Source organism: Lates calcarifer, linkage group LG15 (genome assembly GCF_001640805.2).
Source record: "Lates calcarifer isolate ASB-BC8 linkage group LG15, TLL_Latcal_v3, whole genome shotgun sequence".
NCBI classification, from domain to species: domain Eukaryota; kingdom Metazoa; phylum Chordata; class Actinopteri; family Centropomidae; genus Lates; species Lates calcarifer.
In genome coordinates this window covers 8701845-8728604 of record NC_066847.1, presented here as the reverse complement: position 1 = coordinate 8728604, position 26760 = coordinate 8701845, and the positions used below count along the sequence as shown (strand labels likewise).

General features: G+C 40.5%; 1 protein-coding gene across 3 annotated transcripts in view; it reads right to left on the bottom strand.

The window, feature by feature from the left end:
- Window positions 1–10983: 10983 nt before the first annotated feature.
- The window catches only part of bcam (basal cell adhesion molecule (Lutheran blood group)), a 49370-nt gene continuing 33593 nt past the window's right edge, over window positions 10984–26760 (bottom strand). Inside the window, exons 2-17 of one of the 3 annotated variants that reach the window (XM_018698298.2) lie at window positions 26614–26741; window positions 26202–26418; window positions 24241–24314; window positions 24040–24136; window positions 23689–23871; window positions 22801–22922; window positions 22496–22637; window positions 21850–21965; window positions 19943–20084; window positions 19347–19471; window positions 18467–18608; window positions 17764–17787; window positions 17061–17093; window positions 15485–15626; window positions 14650–14749; window positions 10984–13113 (exon numbers count right to left, since the gene is read on the bottom strand). In XM_018698298.2, coding sequence (XP_018553814.1) covers window positions 13111–13113; window positions 14650–14749; window positions 15485–15626; window positions 17061–17093; window positions 17764–17787; window positions 18467–18608; window positions 19347–19471; window positions 19943–20084; window positions 21850–21965; window positions 22496–22637; window positions 22801–22922; window positions 23689–23871; window positions 24040–24136; window positions 24241–24314; window positions 26202–26418; window positions 26614–26741 — 1790 coding nt within the window. In that variant the 3' untranslated portion in view covers window positions 10984–13110. The remainder of the gene's footprint in view (window positions 13114–14649; window positions 14750–15484; window positions 15627–17060; window positions 17094–17763; window positions 17788–18466; window positions 18609–19346; window positions 19472–19942; window positions 20085–21849; window positions 21966–22495; window positions 22638–22800; window positions 22923–23688; window positions 23872–24039; window positions 24137–24240; window positions 24315–26201; window positions 26419–26613; window positions 26742–26760) is intronic. The other 2 variants (XM_018698299.2, XM_018698300.2) reach the window with 2 other exon arrangements.

Here is a 26760-nt window from a genome sequence, read left to right as displayed (position 1 = left end):
ATATATATATATATATATATATATATATATATATATATGACCCATGCTGTTATTATAACATACTTTACAACAATGACAACTGATATCACAATTGTGTTGCTGTACTGAAAAGTTGTGAGTTTTCTCTAGAAACACAGATTGCATTCAAAATAACTCTTTTGTTTTTGGCCAGCTGAGGTCAGTTGCACTTCCCTAAGCGCCCACTCAGAATTTAGTGGACCACCACAAGCAGAATTTGTGGAGATAAGATGACCTTGGCTGGTGAGAGGGATTTGTATGCCCTGAAATAAATTCTAGACACAAGTCTAACTCCAGCAGAGCTGCCCTCTTCTTTCCTGTCTCTGTTGTTTCTGCCCTTCAGACAAACATGCACACATACAGTATTATGGATATATCTGTCTGACAGTGAGTGTGGAAGCCATTCTCTGTGCCCAGTTAGCTATAATATGCTAACATTTATTTATGGTTAACTATCGCTCCCTTCCTCCCTGCCTCCATGCCTCACTCCCTGTTTTCAAGATACTGTAAATTATTTCCCAGTTTCTAAATGTCCTCCCTTCCTCCTTCTGTCTCTTCTGGCTTTCATAACTTTGGCATGCATGCCAAGCCAACACTGAAAACAAATATCATCCTCAATTGCCCAAACACTGTAGCATAAACTGATTAATGAGGGAATTAAAATGAACGATGATCCATAGGGGGAAATCTTTTTCCTGGGGTGTGACAGCGCTTATCAGTGGTTGGTGAAATATCTGTAAAGTAAATGAAAGGCACCCCACCCCCACCCCACCCAACCACCACCACCATACCTCCCTCCATCTCCTTCCATCGCTCTGTTTCTCCGGCAAACTGTCACCATCACTCATCAGCGGCTTACATTCCCAGCATTCCCCTGCGGCACCTGGCTCATGAGAGAGGAAAAGTGGCAAACACGCACTCAAACGTGCATCCACGGAGAGAAAGTGCACACCGCATGCACACACACTCACAATCATTTTTCCATCATACACATTTTCTTCCTAATAGCTGACAGGTCTTTTCACAAAGATGTAAATGAATATGGGAAACTGACTCACATTAGCACAAGTCTGGGTGTGTGTGTGTCTGTTTGTGTATGTCCATATACATATACAGTACTGTATGTGTGTGTGTTTCTGTTCACTAGACTAATGGCTCATTGAGAATAACACAGGTCAAGTCAATCATGCTGGATCTCTCCCCACTGTCCCATTGAGACCTGTGGCTCATCAGGGGAGATAATTAGTCTGAAGAGCTTTAATGATACTAGCCTAATAGCTACAAGAGCACACTGAGAGGCTGCAGTGTGTATGTTTGTGCATGCATGCGTGGGTTGCGGTGTGTGTTAAGGTGTGGGATGCGCCTGAGAGACAGTGAGTAAGCGAATAAATGATTAAAATCATGTTTTGTTATTACATGTGTTTAAGAGAGAGAGTGTGGATAGTGATAATGTGGAACCTGATGGGATAATGAATACTGTAGCTATCCAGTGTCCAGCCCACACACACAGACACACACTCACTTTGTTTTACTCCGCTTTTCTCCCACTCCCTCCATCACTGTTAACATTACAGTGGAGCAGTGAGTTCTCTCACAACTGCTGCACAATCCAACCCCACCAAAAAAAAAAAAAAAAACAACCTCTGAGACTGTGTGTGTGTGTGTGTGTGCTTGAGAGACAGGGAACGATAGGGATGGGGGTGGCATTATGCATTCATATTTGAAATTGCAGTGAATTTAAATGAGTATGTGCACTTTGGTGGACAAAATGCTTCTGTAAAGTACAGTGTAGTGCCATGAGTGTGTACATACAGGGGCCAGACACAACAATGGGGACGTATATAACAATATATATAACAATGGGGATATATATATATATATATAAACCCAGTACAAGCAAATTCCTAAATAACACACCCTGCACAGACAGCCACTCTAGTCATCCTAAGATTTATCTGATAAAGAGTGAGAGTAATCATTAATATTGGTTAAGATTTGTTCCAGAAAAGCAATTAAATAGGACCAGCCTTTCCTAAAATAATCAAAACTATCCTGCAGGAAAAAAATGAATTCTTCAAGATGGAGAGTGACCAACAAAACACTAAAAATTCCCTTCATACCTTTGAGTTAACCTTTTCGATCCACACCCTAGTTTTGAGCAAATCCTACATCTGACCCTGGCAGTGAACATTCTCACAAAACCTCCACCTCTTCCGATTCAGAGGGGGAAGAGAGAACAAAGTAAGCAATAAGCTGCCATGTTGGTGTGTTGGTGGGTGTACACAGCTACAATTACAAACATACGGTAATGGAACCGCAATCGACTGATCTCAAAATGTTTGGATGCATCAAATGTGGAAGGAGGAGAACACACATGCGTGCTCTGATAATGCATTAGCATTGATGGCGTTGTGTTGAGGAAGATCAAACACACACACTCAATATGTCTCTCTCTCTCACACACACACACACACACACTCATTCACGCACAGACACGCATGCATTTTCAGTAATGGTTTTCTCAAAAAGGGGGCACAGCTACAAAGAGGTAAACCCCACAGGGAATCCATTTGCCTTCCCTTGCAATCATCACACACTTCTCTAAAAACACCATGGACTGGCGCCGTTGTCATGGATACACACTGCTTCATCCCTCCCTCTTACTATGTCATTTTTCCAACGTATCTTTCTTTTTCTGGAAGGCCTGTAATCCATAAGGATTGGTTAACACGCCTGCTACATACCAGAACATGTTGTTTCCTGCCAGTAAGCATGTGTCTGTGAAGATGTGTGTGTGTGTGTGTGTGTGTGTGTGTGTGTGTGTGTGTGTGTGTGAAGAATGCAGTAAGAAAGCTTTACCTGGGGGCACACTTTACTTTTGGGGAGACAGAAAAATAACTTCCAATGATCCTACATCAACAGATAAACAGTGTATAATGCTGTTAACAGCTGCTCGCTGTAGTGAACAGGTAGTACGAAACATATACATTAACTCTTACACACTCTCCATCACACACACAACCCCAAGCACAAAGAGATGTCCCATCACTAATACCAGGTAAGCCCGACAAACACCCCAGAGCTAAGCTGCGACTCATTGATAGGTCTGTCACACAGAGGGGAGAAGTCGACTCATATATCACTGGGAACCTGGAAACTCCCCAACTGCAGAAAAATGTCATCCACAGAATACTGAAAGTGCCACAGACAGTGTTACTTTTCTGAAAGTTACCAAAAGGTGAGTGCCTGCCTCGATCATGGTTTATGTCATCTCAGTGGTCTTGTTATAGCCGAGTTTTCCTTTTTCATGCCTGAGAAACATAAATAATAAATCATTTGGCAGGACTCTCTTTTCACACCCGAGAGGCAATGCAAGCATGTTATTTTTGAAAGAGACAAAGTGGCCACCTAACTATTAAATTAAACATCAACTTAACTACAAAGGAAGCAGCCAGGGCATTTTATTTCCTCAAAAAATCCCAATGACACATCCACCTTTTAAAGTATAAGATTTCTTAAAGAATTTTGTTTTAATTCCTGGGAACTGTAATTAAATTCAAGGCAGAGACTCATCGTATCAGGCAAGGGGAGAAGAGTCTGAGGGTTTGGGGAGTCAATCATTTAAAGTAACATCAAATTATAGAACTTAAGCAGCTGCAAAACATCTTACACATAATTTGATAGAGCAGGTTTCATCTGTCCGTAACGGGCAAGCATCTTGATTTTGAATTGATATTCTAAGATTTGTTACTTAGTTCTTCTGAAAAGAAAACCACACTCAAAAGACAAATGAGAAAATCCATCCTGAACAGCATCCTGTGGATCTGGTTACTTCTTACTATTGAAAATAAACAGACAAAAAGCTTGTTATGATGTAACCTTGACTAAAAAGAAGAGAGAAAACACACGAACTACAGTAAATCTGTTAGGTGGATTCACTTCTAAAATGTCTACATCTAAATTTCTTATCATTATCTGAGGCTAAATGGTGTTCAAGTGAAGATTTTATACATATTCTGTAGGCGAGACTACTCTAGGTACAACTGGCTATCACTGCTGACAGCCAACTCATTCTTCTGTTTATTTTAAACAAACTGCTGCTGCAAGAGTAAAATGCATCATTTCCTGTGCAGCAAAGGATTTCTACTTGGAAAGACCCATTCCCCTGAGGGCTAAACCAGCTTTTATGAGCTGGGATAGATTGAATCAATACTGTGCTACATCCTTTGCCAATAGACCAAATGTAGCAAAACTAATACTGATTTATAAGCATCAGTATTACAGATTAGTATAGTGATATATATACTTTTACATTTAAAGGCACAGAAAGCACCCTGAAATAGAAACAGAACTGGACAAATGTCCCCCTCATATGACCCGTGACTCTTGTTCCTACTGTAGCATAGCAGCAAACCTTTGAAATATAAAACCTAACCCTGAACCTGACCCTCTGTGGCAAAGGTCGACTTCACAAATGCAGGTCTTGGCAACAATTTTCCAAACTATTCTGAACCTTGAAGCATAAAAAACCCCAGACACACTGAGGGGAGGAAGGGACAGAGAACACATACAATTACTGAAGAATGTTAGCCCCTCTAACCCCACCCCTGCTGCCCCTTACCCTACAGCATGTGGCTCAGAAGAGATGTACATCCTCACACGGCATTTCATACAGCATGGGTCGTGACCAGTGGACCAGATCAATTTTCTTGCAATTCTCTGAAAAAATTTAAGTTGCGGCCAATTAATACAATAAAGAAACATATATACAGTGCATTTACATGGTATGTGTATGGCAATAGCAGTTTGGTAAAAGACAGACACAACCAGGCGGTGCAAGGAGGAGGGAGGAGAGACCGGGGGTTTTAGAAGTAAATAATTTACACTAAGACACACACACTTGCAGTAGCTTAACATCTGCAAAACATCTCAAACAAAAACACTCTTGTACACGCTCACCACACAATGACTTTTTAAAAATGTGTGTGTGTAACACAGCTATGTCTGGGGGCTTTGTCTGATCCCACATCAAATAAAGTGGACAGGTCTGATAAGCTGATAAAGATGCAGCTGAGAGAAATACCAGGGCTCCTTACTTAACACATACTCACATACACACAAAGAGGTGGTGCAGGAGAAGGGAAACCCTGACACAGGTAGACACACTGCCACGGCAACTGTCAGCAGCTAAACACTGTGTCGTGTTTTCTATTACTGCGCAGAGCAGCTTGATAAGGCCCCTCTGGCTCTGTAATAAGCAGGGCTCTCTCATCACAAGATAGCCCGTCGTTTTTTTCCATTAAGGTAAAGGAAGTGGGGAAGGTCACAGGAGTGAATGAGCAGTATAATATAGAAGCTGAGGTGAAAAGGGGAGATTGAAAATGGAAAAGAGGGTATAAATGAGGGGAAAAAAAGACGACAAGGCCTATTCAGGTCGCTCTAAACAGTCTTGCCCTCTTTTAACAAAACAAGTGATACACATGAGATTCTGTTTATTCTGACCCTGGGATAGATGTGAATGAAAGAAAAAAAGGAGGACAGGATGATAATTGAAAAGCTCCATTAGTAAGTCAGTGGAGCATATGATAGTAATTATCCGGTGTACTCTTGGGATGCCCTAAGTTGCTCTCACTGTCACTGCTATTACTGTTACAACACACAAGGGAAGCAAATACTTCTCACAGCGTGTGTGTGCATATGCATATGTGATGGAAATCAAGAAAAAAAGAGAGGAGAGTGAAGGAGTGATATAAGCTGACATTCTGCTGGATGGTGTAAGTGCAACCACTGATTTTCTTGGCTGTGTGTATGTGTCTGTTTGGCCTCAGGCAGGTGTGGTGTGTGTGTTTTAAGGTGTATTTTGTACAGTAAGAGTTGGGCAACAAGGTCAAGTCCAAAGAATGCACTACCCTTTCATTACGCTACACAATTCAACTTGCTCCTAGGTATGTACACCATTTCTGGAACACACACACAAGTGCACATGCAAGATAGGAATAATGAGTGTGTGCAATTTTAGGTTCTCTGTGTGGTGATGTGGGGATACTATGCGTTTGAGTGCAAGTCATCACCAAAAACATAAGTGTGTGAGTGTGTGCGTGTGTCTTATCCTCCAGACAGCTGCCGTGCTGTAATGTTAGCCAGAGGGAGGAGCCTGTAGCATGTACAGAAGTTCTTGCAGGAGCAGCACTCAACAGCTGCTGTTCAGCTCCTCTGGGCCCTTCTCTCTCTTTCCTCTTCTTTTACACTGACTTTCTTCTATGATCCTCACTCCCCCTCTCTTTCTCTCTTTTTTGAGCACCAGGGGAATTCTTTGCCTTTGGCGCTACTTTAAATCCAGCGTTCCATGGTGTGTGACTGTGTGCAAAGACATGCATGAGTATACACCATACAATATTCTCTCATAATCCGGTATGTCTGTTGCAGTTTATCACAAGATTTTATAACACAGCTGATGTAATTGACAGTCTGCTTTTCATGATATTTTGTTCTCTGAAAAATATGCCTAGTCTTTAAAGGTGCTATATGTAAATTTACATGTAAACTATTACTAGATAGCCAAGATTAGCATAAACAGCATAAACAGCATAATCTAGAAGAAGCGTTCAGCATCACATTTTCTACTCAAGAGCTGTTTCTAGTGCTGGAAAACAACTCTTGTTCTGCTTCTATTTCTATCATTTCTTTTCTTCCACTGAAGTTAGCATGCTAACCAGCTAGCCCTGGCCAGTCCTGTCTCGTAATACCACTATGTAGTAGTGAGTCACTGTAGCATCCAGTCTGCTCTCAGTCCAACACGAGAGGATGAAAAAGTCACTCTACCCAGACAGCATATTGTAATCGCTTGTCTTGAAAACACAGCAATACCTGACTCTTGGTAAGTAAACAGCTGTTAATGCTAACGTTGGCTATGTAGTGATCACAAAAACTTACATATAGCACCTTTAAACCCTTTAACACACATCCAGCTTTTGGAAGTGGTCCAACACATTATAAATAATTAACTTTGCTATGAATTGGGATATATAGTTTTACCAGATTGATTTAATAAATATAGACCAATTTTTGAAGGTTTTTCAATTGTATACACTGTTGTGCACTTAGCTGGATTATTTTTCTGACAATTTTCTGTCAAATTTAAGTGACCCTTGACCTTTGCAAATTGATTCACACACCACAACATTCCATTAACTGAGATTAACTCAGAGGGAGTGAAGCACATGTGACACAGTTCTGACTCCCATTACATTTTTGTTTTCACACATCAGTGCTATGTATTTATTGTTTTTTTAACACTCTTGCTCATAAACCCTGCGGGAAGTTCCATCTCTCTCTCTGTTGTATTTTCCCTCTAATTCCATCAGACACAACACAAAGTAGGCTAACCAATTAAAAATGAAAACACATCCAGCTGAGGCTTAATAACGTAACATCCCACAGGTGGCCCAGCTCTCCTGAGTGACACACACTCACACACTTGCCAAAGCTCGGGCAGCAGGGGATTGGCCGCCACTCGGTTTAATAGCACACTCACAGATACAATCAGTGGAACACATCTTCCATGCTGGGAGATAGATATCAGAAAATACAGCAAATAAATGCAGGCTCACATAGGTAGTGCATACACATATACACTGAGTACACAGGTACCATCTCATAGTCGCACCCAAACAGTAAACACACTGAGACCACACAGGATATTAAACCTTAGGACTGAGGGAGATAAACACATTTATCACACAAGTGCTCTTTCATGCTTTATCTCTGTCCACCTTCACTCTTTCCCTCCCTTCCTCCTCCTTTTCTTCCTCCCTCCCTCTTTCTCCTGCTTTATTTCTTTAGAACCAGTATTTGTTTAACTCCCAGAGCCAATGCAGATTTATGACATCTTAACAAGGCATCTTCTGTTTCATCCTTCGTCACCAGTCACTACTCTCATTTCCCTTCATCCTGACAGTACCCTCTCCTACAACATCATCCCCTCCTTCAATTTGCTCCCCGCCCCATCCTGCCTTTAAATCTATTTCCAGTTCACTCCATCTAGCCTTTTCTGTTTTTCCTCTCTGCCTTTTAAAATTCTTCAATTATCTTGCCTTCCTCCCTTGCCACAGACAGTCCTCTATTAATCTCTGCATCCATGCTGATCTTCTTCTTGCCTCATTGCTCTTGGGGTCATGTGTGCAAACTCTATGTGTGCTGCTGATTATACAGGATGATGAAGCACGTACTGTCAAATGAGGCTGTCACCAGAGCCCTGTTCAACCTGGATCCAGCTCAGCAGCGCTGCATAAAGAGCACTGTGTCTATTTCTGCACATATGTATATTGAGCTGAACCTGAGCCAAGTACCACGGAGTATCCACTAGATCCGGGTCAAGCAGGCAGAGGGGACAGACAGTGGCTGTCATTCCTCAATAGGCTGATGCTAAATGGCTAAATCAGTTTAAAGCTACTGTAACTAAACCCATTGGAGGCAGCGGGAAAACTCACAGCGAGCTGAGGGGAGGAAGAGGGAGGAGGAGAAGGACACTGGGAGGAATGACAGTAATCCTCTTCATTGTTAGCAAGACTGAAAAGCACTGATCCTCTCATTCTTTGTAAAACAAAAAAAAAAAAAAAAAAATGAGTGGATCTCTCTCTCTCACACACACACACACACAAAGAGCAAGATAAAGAACAGCAAGATACACAAACATGCTTACTCAAACTACTCTTCATCTACATCACCCACTTACAGCCAAGTTTTACTGTAGTTATGATTGCATTTCATACATTTATTCATCACCATTACCAACATCACAGAAAACGTGTCCTTGAAGTGACATCTTCTAACTTTTAAAAGAGGGCATAACAAAATCCTCTATTCCAGAAAGGCTGAATTCATTAGCAATAACAGACACCTTTTTTCTCTGTTCAGTACTCTACAGGCTTTTGTTGCTGCAATGATTGAATATGGTTGTGACCAGTAGCATACAGTGGCTAATGTTAGCATACTTGAGTTAGCTGTGTATTTAACATCACTGAGTTACTTCACTGACTTAATGAATCCTCTCCACCTCTACTGTTCTTCAGTTGCACTTACTGTCTTATCAGGAATTTGAGAATTTATATGAGTTCAGTCTCTGTGCATTCGGTGGTCTGCAGGGACTGGAGATGCAGGGTGATGGTCTCTGCAAAAGAGGTGAAATGTGACTCCTGGTTATTCAAAAGTAGTTGTGCAGCTGCTGGGGCTAAGCTATCTTTTGATAGTCAGTAAATACGTCCAATACAGCTGGCTGCTTGTAAAACCACAATGTCTCCTCTATCTCTACACATATAATGTAATTGCTATTTTAACTAATAATATACACTACAATGAGTACCCTAATTGATCCCATTTATCAATTTGCACAACATCTGGTCACAAATAAATATACTAATGGTTTTTATCACAAAAGAAAACACACCTTACCTTCTTGGTGTTCACCAGGTGGTCTAATTATTTCTGTACAGCAACTGACCAAAGAAAATCTTCAAGAAACTCTGAAGATAAATTAAGGTAAATTAAATTATATTAAATATATTCCAGCAAACAATTGCCTGAAGGGTGCAAAAGTATTCTCTGCTGCAAACATTCCCCTCAGGTAATTAAGGAAAATTTTGTTATTGTTCCTGAGACATTCTTTAAATTTTGCAAGAAATGTAACATTCAGGGAACATTTAAGGAACATTCCCTGAAGGTATCCTGTTTGCTGGGATTTTCTCAATAGTTCCTGGAGGCCACAGAGGGCGCTGTCCAGTCACAATTATATGTTATTTCTTTAAATACGCTACTTTTAACATATTAATTCTAGAGATATTCCACATTCCTTTAATAGGAGTTTAGAGTATCAAAGACATTTTTTCTTAGGAGGAGAAGCACCTGAAACAGTAAGAGTCTGAAGGTTTGATCACAGGTTTTACAATGTGAAGCCCCTGAAGATGCTGACATGTATCCTCACCTCCATCACATCAGCAGGGGATGACATTGACACTGTTATTTATGTTCTCTGTAAATTCCCTCCATCCACCCATTCTCTTACACTGCTCCCTTTGCTGCTTTGTATTCTGAGCACAGATTGATTTCCCCCGGTCACATTGATGAGAGACTTCTAATTTCCTAATGGAAAACCAGCCGAGCAGGGGCGTGTGTGTGTGTCAGGACAAAGGCTGTGATTGGCCAATAACCAGAGAGCCTGTGTAGATGCATGGCGTTTGGGAAAAACTGTAACAAAGTGGTACAAGGTTAGAGCACACAGTTATGCAAGCTTAATGTTAGAGAGCGGGGATGTGGAGAATAGAACAGGCTATTTTAGATTTTTAAAGAAATTCTTTCATTCCATATCTTCATTAATGTTTGGTTTTGATATATGAATTTTCAAATAGCCAATTATGATTATAGCTGCTATTGATAAAAGCCATCCCACTAACAGTTACTGATCTATGCACAAAGCCGTGCAGCAATTTGCTGATGATTGATGGCTTCATTTCAACTCATTTCTAAACATGAAAGCGAGTGGAGGGAACGCTGCATCATGAAGTCGGCAGCGAGCCCATCCCCCGAGCACTTATTGGTGCAAAACATGAGCTTCCTCGATTTTTCTGTTCTGTCACAACAAATCATGGGATCAATCAACACAGGGGGAAAAATTTACATAACGCCGTTTATATCAAAGAGATTAAACTTTGTGCAAGCTGGAAATCAATTTCGATGTCATCTTCTAGGAAGTGTAAGAAAAAACATACACGGATGAATTATATCAAAGGCAATCTAATTTCTGATAGGACTTTGGTCTAGTGTGTGATGATTTTGAGAGATGATGTTCAATGTTTCAGCTGCGTTATCATATGGCCAGACACACCAAATAGCAGTAATATCACTAAAGAAATCCCCAAACAGCATTTTTGTAAATTGTCTGTCTCAAAGATGGGAATAAAAACACACAGATTATAGGGGGTGTGATTGGATTCTTGAGTTTTTTTTCATTATAAATTCTACACAGCTGGAACAAAATAAAAAGATACATCAACACACCACAGAGGTCACAACAGTGTACCACAAAATATACAGTATACAGTACAGAGAGAAGTAAAGCACTGAGACTGAAAATATGTCATAAAAAAGAATCCTAAAAAAAAAAAAAAAAAAATCTCTCTTCTCTCAGCGAGTGGAAAATCACAGGAAAATGAAAACTCAGTAGTTGCAAAATTAAGAATCCCCTTTCTAAAAAAACAACGTTTATACCACAATATTTTTTTAATATAAAACATTAAAATCAAAAAACAATGCTCCAAGTTCACCTATCTATCTTCGCCTGCCATCACAGGTTTGCTAACAGTCAATATGGCAAGATCAGTAGACAGTCATTGAAAAATAAAAATGAGCCTTGTGGGCACAGATAGTGGTTTGAGGTGACCTTTTTTTTTTCTTTTTTTTTTTTTTAAATCAAGGCCATTCCAGTGTACAACAAAGTAAGGGCACATCAACCCGCTATCAAACCTCTCTGGCCGACAGTGTAGGGGAGAAACAGAAATGCCAGTATTGCAAACCTAAAAAGATAGAAACACTCCTGCTGTGACACTCACAAACTCTTTCATTTGGTAAAATAAAAAGGTACATCACAACCCCCCCAATCCCTCCCACACCCTCCTTTCCCTTCCCAGCTTTGTATCAAACTAGAGTGAACCTGTGCCAGCAATTTCTCCTAAGAGGTGAATCTGTGACTACTGCACCATAGCCCCTGAAAGTTCTGTTTTGTTGTCATGGGGGCAAACAACATCAGCGCAGCAGGCCACAGTTTGAGACTGTTGACCATTCCAACAAATTCCACCAATTTTACAGTGAAAAGTTGATGGTAATTGGGCTTTCTGAGTGGAACCACTGTGTGCTGCGCTTGTGAGAATGGTTTCATCACAGAGCAGAGGGCTGAAAGGCTGTGAAAGACTTGGTAAGAAATGGCAGAAATTATAGTTTAAGGCCAGAAGCCTAGTAACCACAGACACTCTGAGCTCCACATCCTGCACAGTACACCTCCTTGATAGACAAGTTAATCAGTGTGTTGAATTTACAAAGAAAACAGGAGGGCAAAGGAAAACAAGTGAACAATTGGTGTACTAACATAATATACAAGTCTGCTGGAAATGGCAAGAACAAATTTGTACACCCTAATAGCTTGCATGTTTGGTGGCTTTTTCGCTGGGTTTAAAAAGGCAAGTAATTTTATAGACAGAATTGGCGTTATTAACTGCCTGGGCTGTTTCTACTGAAAGCTAATTAGGGATATTGGAAAAGAAATATATAAACATTCACAGGTGGAAAAAAATGCAATTAAACAAACAGCACAAAAGCAAACACAGAGCTCCTTTGAGCAGAAATGTTACAGCCACATGTGCCAAACAGTGTGCTTAGAGATTAGAATTTGTGAGCATAAATCATCACTCCCTACTGAGGTGAATGAAACAGACTGACGCCCTGTGATAATTTCGCCCGTTACAGAGCAGAGAATTTAAGTGCCGACTCCAAGACAGAATAGACATTGGTGCAGACTGACACTCCTGAAAAAAACCCACAGTGGCTTAATGGCATTTTGTGTTTCATTTGGGGTAGATAAGAAAAGATTCTGCCACTGTGTTTGGATTGTGTCAGCCAACGCCTCACTGTTCAGCTCTACTCTGCAGTGGAGTCAACCAAAGATATGATTGGTGAATAAAGAGTTAGAACCAAAAGAAGAATAATGCTATCCAGTGATTATTATTATTATGAATCACATCATGATTTTGCACATTTACAGTTTTTAACCTGTGGTAGCACAGATGGATGGAGTTGGATGGAGTTGAAGCAATTCATTCTTTAAAAAAAACTCCAGCCAACTGGTCTACTCCAGGTTATAAAACAAGCATAACCACTGGTGTGCCTCCCAATGTCCCCAAAACAAACCCACTTCCCTGCTCCACCTCCTGTTGTCCCCCTCAGTGCTCCTCTAGTGTAGTAAATAAAAATTAGCCCTGTTGTCTTCATAACAGCTGTTCTCCTTCCCTTCATCTCTCTGTCGGTTGCTTTCCTCAACTCTGTTCATCACTGTAGGAGAGAAAAAAAAACATCATTCATTCATTCATCATTCATTTCTGCTTATAATCATAAGGAATACTGTATTTTTAACTTTCCAATATCTTTATTTCAAGCAAGCCTATTAAAAATATGCCTCAAGGCAAACTGAAGAGGAACATTTGTTAATTTCATAAGTAAATATTCCCTCTACAGATTCATTCACAGTTTATTTAACAGCTTATTAAGTGCTAATTAAATATAGGTAACCTTTTGCATTTAGATTACAGCAGCACCAGAATGATCACATTAACATTAAAATAAATGATGTTTTATAACACTGCATGAAGTTCCTGTTTCTATATGCTGTGTTTTTCTCAGTTAACACACATCATTATTCACAGCTGGAGGCTATGAGAGTCCACATATTTTGTCTGTATGCAAACTCTAAATTAGTGTCAAACAAACTGATGCTTATACACATTTTCCAAAATGTACAATAATACTACATTTAGTTATGTGACAGTTGGGAGCTGACAAGTAAGGAGGAGAGACAGAAGATTTTCCTAACAAAATTTGTTGTTAAATGTAGTTAATATGCATCAAAATATACTGTTTCAAAATAGAATTAAATCAGTCTGTGGCTTGGCTGCTGCCTTTTAGAAGACAGCTTACAGGGTGATAGTTTTTCTTTTTTAATGGCATTTCAAGAGAAAAACATCACTTGATAGCATTTGGACAGACAGACTTTTGCATCTTCTTGTTATATCCATTTCAAAAGCAACGCAAAATGTGTCTGCAATCTCCCTGCAATGCTGAAATGTCACCCACTCTGCTGTCAGTAGTTTCAAAAAAATCACATAAAACAAGGCTCGCTTAAACTGACTTTCACATTCACGTCAAATATGCCACTACCATAAATTTCATGATGAAATGTTTTACATTTGTGATGACATTTTCAGATGACTCCGTACAGCTGTCACCCTCCATCATCTGAGCTGCAGGGACAGCTTTCTCAAACCTGCTCTCTTTGAACTAAGACTGACTTTAGACACTCAGTCAGCATGACTGATGCGCCTGAAGATTTTCCGCTGACTGTAAAGCTTGTGTTCAAGTCAAATGCATCGCAACTACTATGAAGAATCTTTGCTGGCAAGTTTATGTCTACATGACCATTCTCAACCTTGTGATGCTGCAATAAATCTAAAGAGGAGCAACTGTTGTACTGCTTTTAAGTTGCTATTGAATTCCTGTGTACTTGCATTTCACAGGCCTGACCACAAACAGTTACTAAATTATAATAAAGTTATTAAATGGAGACTATTTTTTATGGCAGAAGCCCAGGAATCAGGAATGGCTTGTTTCCATCCACTGCACCGTCCCCAACAGCTGAAGTGACCTGTATACCAACAGTCTGCAGCATCATGAGTCACACTCATTAATGCAGACAAAGGTGCAATTCTAAACTCTTGAGGTGAAAAATTCATAAGCTAAGTGTTAGTTTCACAAAAATTCTGGCCCATGACACCCAAGAGTCCCTAAGTCCCATCCTGTGTCCATTGGCCTGACCTGTTCTGTGGACGGTCTCTTGTTGAGGAGACCGGCCTCTTCATTAGCCTTGTCTGTCTTCATTTCCACTACAATGTCGTTGTTCACCTCTCCACTGGCCCTGCAAAGACAATGGAACAAACAGAAAGAACGAGTCAGTGAATGCGTCAAACAGTATTTCTCTTGTGCAGCTAATGGCTAATGACCACTGGTTTGATTTTACACAGTGTTCTTATCATAACAAATAATACTGAGCTGCTTTAGACAGCAGCATTTTTAAATTTTGTTTACACTTCTTTTATTTCAGAATGAATGGGATATTTTAAGGTTTCCTAACAGTCTTTTTTTGGGGTGGGGGGGTGGGGGGTAAAAACTTAATTGTCTCAAATCTAAGATGAGATCAAAGTGCTTCTCCAGCTAATTAACACATACCGACTAAAAACACAGATGTGAGAAGAAACTTCTAAAGGCGTTATCTTTTTGAGGGTGATTTTCCAACAGTGACCTAAAAACGTTCACACTGTTGAACACTGCGTACAGATTTGAAAACACTGAAACAGGCACAAAAAGCAGCTCTGTTACAACATTTTATTCTGATTCAGGTGGAGAAATATGGGTCTTTCTCATCCATGAGTATCTTAATTTCTCAGAAAGCACAAGTAGTACCTCTAACATCTAATTGCATTAGTTTTATTTATCCATTTATTTAGTGAATCACTGTTTGTTTTTATTTTATGTGATACTTTTCCTTCATTATATTTGTTTATTTTGTAGAAATCCATATAGATGCTGGAACATGATTTTATTTCACCTTCTAATCCCTTCTATCTGCCTCCCTCCCCACCTCTCTACTCACACTTCCTTCTTGTCCTTCTTGCTGCAGGGCAGCTTGCTCTTCTTGTTCAGGAAGTAGATGAGGGCCACCAGGAGCAGGAGCAGCAGAACACACACCACCACGGCTATCACCACCCCGCTGGAGCCTCCCTGCTGCTTGTCAGCTACAGTGCCGCAATGGGAGGGGGGAGGGGGGAGGGCACATGGAGGGAGGGATGGAGGGGCAAATGATGGGGGTGGACGGTTGGTGGGGCAGTGGAGGGAGGACAGAGGTGGGAGGGAGTTGTGGAAGGGGAAGCGAGGGATCAATCACGGTGGAGGAGGTGAGAAGAAGGTGGAGGGGTTGATTTTGAAGGGGCAGTAGTAGGGAGAGGGGCATCGTGGGGGGTAGTAAGGAGATGGGGTGTTTGATTCGTGGGGTAGAAAAGAAGAAGGGAGAAAAATGATTTCATTTTGGGTACCATGGGAGGGAGAGATGAGGTGATGGGAGGATGGAGAGATGGAGAGGATGGATGGACAGGTGGGTGGGTGGATGGGTGGAGAGGAAAAGGAGCAGGGGAGGGAAGTGGGATGTGGGATTAGTCTAACTTTTGAATGCAATGACTGAAATGTGATGGGACCCAAAAACAGGGCCTGTATACTCACAGATAATACACAGCTGACCAGAGGCAGAAAACAACACTGAACATACTCACCCATCCACCTACACTTGTATTACTATATTTGTGAGGACATGACTCTATGACAGTGTTCTCAAAATTGATGTTGCTCTACATAAACTATAACATCACTATAAATTTAACAAATGTTTTAAAGATCAATATCAATACTAATTTATACTATGGCCATTAAGAATACTTATCTCTGATTGTATGGATGGTGACCTGAAAAGAACAGTTTGACATTTTGGGAAATACACTTTGCTGCTTTCTTGCTGAGAGCTGGAGAAGATTAATACATCTCTCATATTCATTATTTAGCTGGAGCCAGGGGATGGTTAGCTTAGACCCTGGGAAAATGTCCAAATATTCTTTTAAAACTGTATCTCAGACATATTTTTGGTAAACAGTAAAACCATTTTAACTGTTCCTAATCAGGGCACAATGTGTATCTGACTAGCAGTAACCACAGCAACAGTACCTCTGCCTCTCTTGGTGGTTAAACTGACCTCACTGATCTAAAAATAAGGGCTGAGGTGGAGGAAAGGTTCTTTGCCTCCACATAATCCATTATTTTGTTACATCAGGGCACCTGAAACATTTCCACCAAAATATTACTACTGAAACAGGACGCAGCTCGGCCATTTCTGGGAACAGAAACTCATCTCTGACCCAAAATAATGAAATTATTTTAGGTTTAGCAAATCATTAGGACATACTACCTTTCTAAAACCAATACAAAATGTACTTTCCCCTAAGGTTTTAATTTAAAGTCTGCCCTCACAGCTACAGTAATACAAGTTTGCATACACAAACACATTATCTCTTGTAAACACAAATACTCTAACCCGTGTGTGCACACAGACATCGATACACACACAGTGACTTACAGTTCTAGACGCACACCATATACATGTCAGTAGGGTTAGCGATACAGACCTGACTTAAGCACAGGGTTTCCAGAGAGCAGCACTTTGAGAGAAAGAGAGTTTCTCAGTCCCATAGCATAGCAAAGCAACAAACACAGCACACACACAAACAAACACACACACACCACTAAGAGCATATGCATACAAAAGCTAAGGTTATGAACAATCCTACACACAGCACCCCGGCGAGTGGAAACGACGAAGGGGAAAAGCCAGAAAAAAGAAAGCAGTCGAAAAGCAAAGGTGACCACGACAAAGACACAGTGAAGAAACAAAGAGAGGAAAGGAAAGAATAGAATAGAATAGAATCCTTTATTGTACCCAAGGGGCCACAAAAAGTTGTAGTAGCATCCACAAAATATAGGACAGACATCATACAAAGGTGACGAGAGAAGAAGAATAACAATATACAATATCCACAGTGTTCGGTAGCAAGAGGGCAAATATACAAGATTACAGTACAGCAGAGGGAGGTGTGTATGTATGTGTGTGTGTGTGTGTGTGTGCGTGCACATGTGTTTGTGTACGTGTGTACGCGAGTATGTGTGTGTGTGTGTGTGTGTGTGTGTGTGTGTGTGTGTGTTTGTGTGATGGAAGGGCCGGGGCAAGAGGAGATGGGTAGAAGGGGGGATTTCTAAATTACAGGGTCTGTACAACAAAGAGTCCTGAGAGAAGGAGGGAGGAGAGGAGGAGGAGGAGGGAGAAGGCTCTACCTCTGTCGGCTGAGTTGTCAATTGCTGAAAAAGAGGAAGACAAAAAGAAGAAAGGGTCTAGGTTGCAGGTAATAATGCTGGCAAAAGAGCAAGAGAAAGCAGCAAAGGGTCGCAACAGCTATTTGTAAATCTTACTAAGCTTTGTACGAAAAGTTGCTTCTATGCAACAAGCTAGTTGGTTGCTAGGAAACGTCTATGGCACCATCTAGCCTAAAGCAATCTGAAATATTAGATTAAGCTAAGCAAATGGATATTATCTGATAAATTAGTCTATTGTTGGGATACCATTTGTAATTTGAGATATGTTAAATTCCATATTTCCTCTACTCTTCTCTGAAATATCAGGAAGCTAACCTTGGCTTTGTCACATGGTTCCATTAGCTACACCTGATAGCTTATATCACACTAACAACTCATTTCTACATCAGAACTAGTTTGTGTGTTAAGCAGTTTTAACTAAGTGAAGTGTAAAACTCCAACTAGTAAACAGTTTATAACTAGTGCGAAGAGCTGTTGCAGCTACCCCCAAATTTTAGCAAAGACCTGTTTTAACAAGTGGACTTGTTTAAGTGAATCACATTTTTAGGACCACATCAAAAGCACATTTTGATATCATAACTCAATCATCAAAAGCCTGTGCTGGAGAAAATATGAAGATGAAGGAGATGTAGAGGCATCACTGCTGTTATCTCCTGACACTGACCTCTTTTGAGAGATACCACCAAGGTCTTGCTATCAGTTCCATGCTCATTGGAGACCTCGCAAATCACTCCGTCCTTCATGACCTCAGCTGTGGCTTGCAGGGTCACAGTGCTCACCATCTTGTTACCCTCCACTGATACTGCCTGGCAGGAGCAAAGGAGGGAGGGAAGAGGGATGGAGGAAAAAGCAAAGATGTGAGTTTTTACATATTCCTCTATCATTTCTTACATAGATTTTAATTTTCTGTACACACTCTAGTGAGGCTTTAGTCATTTTTTTTCCCATTATTCTCATTTACACAAAAAGATCAGCTTGAAAAGATTGTGCAAGTTTAAACATCTCTCATCTTTGATCATATGTATATCACTATTTGGCTCTGAAATGATCCAATTATTCAGAAGAATCATTCATTTTTAATGTCATTTTATCACCTCATTTTATAGATTATTTAAATCATGAAACTGTATTCCCTCTGTACATTTCTTTATAGCTGCTTCAAATGGGATTTTCTTTTCAACTATATCACATCAATATGAAATATTAGAATAAAATATTACTTTCTATAGCCCCGCAAGCTGTTTCTCTCTCGCCTTTTTCTATTGCTTTTGAAGTTTAATATGTCAGTCTTTCAAGAAGAAGATCTTGAGAAGTTATGAAAAATAAATTGTGCTTCAAAATTCACATCTTGGACCAAATGAAAACACTAATAGTAGTAGCTCTGTTTGTTTGAAATGCTTCACCTCTGTTGCTAGTTTTACATATGTATCTCCTTCCAGGAAAGTGGCAATTACTTCTGTTTACTAAGCGCTTCTTGCAAATTGCACACTAGGAAAGATGTATATTTGTCTCTGTTTGTCTTGGCTTTGTTTTCACATTCATACCTCCTTTCCTGAGGGCTTCCAGGTGAACTGAGGGGCGGGGGAGCCGTAAGCCGAGCACTTCAGAGTCACCATGTCTCCTTCCTTCCCCACCTCTCCAATAGCGGGAGTCTCGATCATTGGCTTTCCTGGAGAGAGAGTGAGTGGTGGATGAACAATTTGAACTTTTTTTTTTCAGAAACAGTGCAGCAAAGCCTCAAACACACACACACACACACACACACACACACACTAATCTAGTTACATCCCATTCTGAGTCATAATCAACAGACTAGGAAGTGACACTATTTCTCAGCTGCTTCCACCAACTGTACAACCTCCTTCCTCTGACTAAAACAATACCCTGCACACCCTAACACTTATTACTGTTATAATACTGCATGTGTATGTGCAGTGGTGGGAGAAAAAGAAAAGATTATTCTGATTACAACAGAATATAAAATGCTCATAATGTTTAAAAAGTTATTGTAAGAGGCTAGCTGAGTTGTGTGTATATGACACAAAACTGACTGAAATCTTGTCCAAACAGTTTTATGATTTGCCTGAGGTCGTCAGTGCATTTAAGTCTGTGAATGTGTGTGTCTATGCAAGTGTGTTACCTTTGACAGTGAGGCTGACACTGGCCTGCGCTGTCAGCCCTGGTACAGATGGCACAGCTCCAACACACATGTACTCTCCAGCTTTATCATAGGAAATGTCTTGTATTGACAGTGTGCCGTCCTGAGAGAGTACCTCAGAGCCCTGGGGGAACACAAACATCCAGAAATAAAACCAACTGGACTCACACTACCATCCCTCTACTTTTTCTTTTTATTCAGTGTGTGTAAATACGAGAGCAGAACAGCATTGTGAATGTCTAGTTTGTAGGCAAGCTGCTGTGCTGGGAAAGTAGAGGAAAAGGCTTCACACACACTCTTCTAAAGTGCAGTGATAACAGATCAAAGTCAGTCCTCCATGATGAACCTGTCTCTTGCAATGCCTCTCAACTTCTTCTCATAGGAATCCTTCTTTCTAAGAACAAACACATTCTCTACGCAGAAAACCGCAGTTGTTGAGTTTCTATCACACTCAGGAGACACAACAATAGACAGACAAGCTATAACAACAATCCTGGCACAGGAACACTCTGCACATAATAAATGGGGGAGCAGGGATGAATACCAAAATGAAAATGGTAATCACACTGATTTGTGGTTTTACAGTACGAGAATGTGCCTAACTGCTTCAAATAGACTGAAGAAGATTGAACAAATCTTCTGTATTTTGGTATTTTAACTGAAGAAAATAAATTTAGAAAATGACATGATGTGCCATGATGTTTGTCACAGAAAAGAGACATCAGGAGTGCTTCACCAAATAGTTTTTAAAGGTGCTATAAGTTTTTTTTGTATTGCTACAAAGCCAACGTTAGCATTAACAGCAGTTCACTTACCAGTCTAGGAGTAACATTGCAAGTTCAGCATCAAACTTAATTCCTTCACTCACCACAAGCTGTGTTAACTCGTGTTTTGCTTCCATTTTTATCTCTTCTTTTCCTGAAGCTAGCATGCTAACTAGCTAGCCCTGGTCAATCTTGTCTTGTAGTACCACTTTGCGATAGTGAGTCGCTACGATGAGAGGATGAAGAAGTAGCGCCGATCCAGAGTTCACATTCTACACCTTCTGTCTAATAAGTTCAACAATGGCTGAAGCTCTTAGTAAGCAAACAGCTGTTAATGCTAATGCTGGCTATGTAGCGATAGCAAAAACGTACATATACCATCTGTAATATCTGTTACCCATTCCAGCTGTTTCCATTGCAGAAAGCCAACACTTGAACTCACAGTTTGAGGCCACATGAGATTAAGTTATTCTGCTCCTATAAAACTGAAAAAATACAGAACATATTCTGCACTTGCGTGTCCAATACGGGGGTTAGGTTTAACTTATGTTAGACCAACTAAGCTATTGTTAGGTTTTACATTTATGTGCTGAATTACATAAGATGCCATTAGAGATGTATAGCACGTGTTGGGTTTGCTTTTTCTCATTCACAAAATAGACACCAGTGTCTGCTCTCCAGTTGCTGCAACTGGACACCACACAATACAGGCAGTGTAGCAGGGCCACAACTGTCTTTAAAGGGAGCCCTGCTCAAGACCTACAGGCTCCAGTGTTGAGTGGCAGCTGCATAAAGTTAATTCTGTATCACATTATGAAATGTTGTCTTATCCACTGAAGAGAGGCCCTCTAAAAAAAAAGACACTGAAGAAGCTAGACTAAAGCTGAATCAGAATCAAAAATTGTCCAAATATGGAGCCCAAGAAGGTACTGAATTCTTGTTCAACATCTAGCAAGTGCTATTAATATGTAAGAATGACAGGTTTGCAGTTTTAAAACTGTTATTCAGGAATGTTTAGAACAGAACTGATGAAGAGAGGAGCGAAGTTTATTATTAGAAATATACCACTTTCCCAAGAAAGTGTCAGGAGAAGGGAGGAAAGGTTGAGAAAGTGATGCAGCACACCTTTTTCCATTGAACAGTATGCAGAGCAGAGGCCTTGGTCTTACACTGCCATTCCACCTTGTCTCCAAGCATGGCAACTTGAGGTTCGACAGGGATCACGTTCATTGGGTCAATGTCTGACAAAACAGACAAAAAGCAATTGAGAGAGAGGGATGAAGACACATGATACCTGAGGCCATATATACACATTCTGCGGGGTCAAAGAAGCACCACTTAAAATCAAAAAGCTTCTCATCACTTAAAAAACCATGTAATAAGGTCGTTAGTATGACTGTACTAAGCAGAATATTCAATTTCTTTGTAAGTACAAAGCTAATGCACTTACTCTGAAGTTAAGCCCATTTCGAAGCCTAAGTTAAGCCCCTTCCATGCTATTTCAAGGCTATCTCCACTTAATGTGTGTGATAAGATCAAATTAGGTAGCGTGGTTGGGAAAACATTAAAGTACCAGATGAACTGTGAGAAATTCAATTGGATATCGGCCAGCTGAAAAGATTCCACTAAAGCTCACTCTGTTCTAATTCTATGATTTACCAATGAAAAGCATGGCTTTAGTGCAATGGCTAAACAGGACGGAAATTGTTCTTTATCTGTTTTTATTCAAATTCCACAGTTGTGTGTGTCTCTGTGTCTTTGGTTCACTCACAGTGGACATTGAGGTTGATTGTTCCACTCAGGTCAGCATCCAAGTTATCGAAATCTGTGGCTGTGCACTTGTACACACCGGCATCTGTGCGCTTGACAGATTTCAGAATCAGGAGACCATTCTGACCAGTGATGACTTTGTCCTGAAGGTTGAAGGATGGAGATTGGTAGAGAGAGACATGAATGAAGACTGAGTGAGAGTAAGAAATATTATCTTATTTTTATAAAAAGCTGGGATACAAAGTTGCTTTTTATTTGCATGTTTCTCTTTCTTTTATACTGTGTGTACATGAAATGCACACATACATCTTTAGTAAAGTCAAACTCTGGCTGAGGGTTTCCATCAGTCTCACACTTCATGGTGACATTATCGCCCTCTTTTACATGATCGGTGTTGAGGAGGGAGAAGGTCGCTTTCTCAGATGGATCTAAGATGGACAAGAACAGACATGGAACAGGTGAAAATTCCTCCTTTGGATACATTTACACTGTTACACTGTATATCATCAATCATAGGTGTGCAGCGCATTCCAAAAGGCATGTTTTACTTTTCCAGTCTCTCCTTTTTCCTTTCCTCATTATTCCTCTTTAGCTGTCAATCAAATTCTGCTGTAGTGTTTAGCAAGAGGAAAAATATGCATCTAATGAAATGGGCCCAGAAAGGGAAAATACTGTTGGTGATGTATCATTTTATATAGGGCTGCAGCTAACAATTAGTTCCATTGTTCATTTCATTGTGCATCATGGGAAAAACATCTAAATGGATTAATCTATTGTAAAAAATTATTGTTGATCAATTTTTGGTCAATTGTGTAATTGTCTTAGGTAAAATGGTGAGGGCAGACACAAAGAAGCTTACAGACAGTGCAAAAATAAATAGATTCACACATTGTCATGACATACTGTAAATAATGTACCATATGATACAATAGGTATTCTGTTCTTTTATACCAACATAATAATAGCTTCTAAAAAATTACCCTGATTACTTTCATTATGTACAGCAGCAAGGTGACAAACTGATCTGATTTGTCACTGCTAGTTGAAATGTACTAATTTGCCACAAAATTCCCCCTGCAGTTCCTCCACAGAACCTAACGAGAACTGAAGGATCCCTGGTTGAAGACCCTTCTCATAGATTAACTGGGTGTAATCTCTCCACCCATTGTGCTCCAGTCCCGCCTCTCCACTCACAGTTGAGGTTGATGGTGATGGTGTCTGACTTCTTCTGTTTGATCTGGTCTCCTGGCATGCTGTACTCCACAGTGCACTGGAACACAGAGTCCTTGTCGGCCTTGGTGGGCTGCATGTACAGTTTGCTCTGGATAGTGAAGAGACCAGAGGCCTCCTTCACCACTGAGGGAATCATGTAGGTCTCTGACAAAGAGGAGGGACAGAGGACAGACAAACATTTGTTAAGATGTATGACTTCAAATGATCAACTGATTGAAGGACTGCAGAACACACACACAGATTGTCCTCCACTCTGTGTAGCATCTGAGATCAGACTGAATTTTTATTGTGAGTGAGCTAGAGCACACATACTCTCTTTCCTGTCCTTGACTTCAGGTAGGGGCTGGTCATCCTTGAACCAGATAATTCTTGGCTGGGGATGTCCATTTGCTGCCTCACAGGTACCAATCTGATACACATAGATGAATGCAGGAAGTGCAAAAGATAAATGGATAAATGACAGTAATTGCATATCTTTGAAATTATACAAAAACAGGAAATGTGTAAACACACCTCAGAGCTGATAGTCTCTCCCACAGAAATGGCCTGAGCTGATGGTTTTGTGAGTACTGGCTTCTCAGGGGCAACTGAGACAAAAAACAGGAAGGGTAGAAATCATTATTATGATTCACGAGAAGGAAAACCTTCAAGGTTAGCGCTTAGACATGCACTGCACTTCCATATATGCAGCTCAACCAGAGACGTTAGAAGGGAGGACTTTGGTTCAGCCTACGTGCCGGCTGACCTTGTTAATTAAGTCAAGCAGTAAATATCCTGCCACACATTATTCCCTTGTGACCTGGTTCATATGAGCTGATAAGGGTCAAATCACAAAAAAACACTCACCCCCCTCACTCACACACACACACAACCACAGGTTCTCTCTTATTTCTCTGCTTTATTCCCTAGCTTACTTGTTCACATGCAAGGTCATCTTATCACTGCCTGCAGCTGTTGACTTCTTATAAAAATAAACAGTAGAGGGGTATTTCACTCTCTGTCTCACTCAATCAATTCTTTGTTTTCATTTTCTTGTGTTACACTGCTCTCAAAACTGCTGTAGCATTTTAAAACCCATTCCCTCTCCACTCCACATACTGTGCAGTGCTGTCTGCTGTATGTAAGCACAGTCATTTACATGCACAGTGAGGACTTATTAACATTCAAAAGCAGGTTTCTTCACCCAGGACACTCTGAACATGACAAAAACTCTCTTACAGTCTCTTATATTCAGTCTAATTATGTTTTTAGCTTTAAATGAAAATGTTAAATGTGAAGGGAGTTAAGACAATAGAGGACAGTGGAAGCGAGGGATTGTTTTAACTCTCTCAAAGTGTGCTTTTGCTCAGCAGACATACTGTTTACTCTCTACTGTAAGCCTGCAGAGAGAGAGAGAAACCAGGCTATCACTGCTGCAGCTCAACCCTCAGGAGACCTCATAAGTCAGTCCTATTAAGTTAAGGCAGGACAGGACGCTATAATTCATCCCCCAATGAGTCGAGTGTTCAGATGTGGACAGAGAATAATAGGTGGTTGGTGAGACAGGCTGTTTCCTTACAACTGTGGGCATTAAGTGCATCTAAAAAGGCCTTTGTCAAACAGTACTTTATTGAGGTATTGTCAAACATTGACTGGCCCATTCACAATTAATAGCACATTTTATGAGATCGCTTTAAACTGAAGGGCCACTGAGTGCATAAATGTTAATGGGTAAAAAAAACTGGTAAAGAAAGTTTTGTATCACCATTCTCACAAATTTCTCCCTCCTTACAGTGATTGATCAGTCCAATCCAAAATGCTAATTAATTCTATTCATTTTGGTGAGACTGCTAAATGCTAAAAGTATGATTGATGTCTGTTTAGGGATTTCTATGGGAGGGGCAAGGACATAGCGAGCTGCACCGGGGTCTGCCCTCAGTGCCTTGATGATAAATCTGGACTGTTATTAAGGTGAGATATATGAGACATGACAGGTGTGATTGAACTATTCATCAATTGTGTCAAGAGTGATTAGATTGTGGTTAATTGACCTCTGGGGAACTTATCAAAGGAAACTGGTAACCTCGAGCACTGGAAAAAGCTGCACACAGTCCTACATGGGATGAAAAAATGTTAGCTGAATTCTGCTCAGTTCTTGACAGATGTAGATGATTGTGACAAATCAATACGATACTATCTTTCTATAAATAGGTTTTTCATGGGATTAAGTTAAGCAGGTGCGAAATGCAATAAGCAAATTACATTACATGCATTAGGTACAATTAAGCCACTTATAAATCAAAGTATGCATGAGCACACACACAGATCTGATTAAAGTCATAAACCTTTAGTGGCAGTGACAAATCAAGTCATAAATTCCACACATCAACAACTGATGGGAAAGTGTGTGTGTCTGGGTAGAAGAGGGGGATGTTTTCCTTTAAAAAGGTCATGCTGAGGTCATATAAAAGGCCAAAGTGCCCTGGCTGACTCACAGAAGACTTTAAGATTAGTGGAGGCTTCTGCGACCCCAGCAGGGCCAGCGGTGACCTGGCAGAAGAACTGAAGCTCATCTGAGGGTTGAACGGAAGTGATGGTCAAGGTGAAGTCTTCTCCGATAGTGACGCGGCCAGTCAGAGGGGTGCCCTCGTCGCTTTTCCCCTCACCACCCTGAGAGCGGAACGCCACACGCTTCCTGGTTCCCTGCTCCTCCTGAATAGTCAGAGAGACAGAGAAGGACGAGGATTTTACGGGCATATTTCTTTATTTCTTTATATTTTGATGATTGGGTGATTTTACTATTTTTATTTTATCATTGTGTCATTTTATTCTTATTTATTTAATCTGTGCATGTGAAATGGACCACTGCAATGCAACAATTTCCCACAATACTTGGAAATTACTTACAATGTACCATTCGACGACAGTGTTGGTCGATGGTGGCGAGACAGTATATGTGCAGGGCAGTTTGGCAACCTCTCCTTTTAACACTTCCACATTAGGAGCCACCTTCACAGTCACAGCTCCACTGCATACTGTGGAGAAAAACAGACA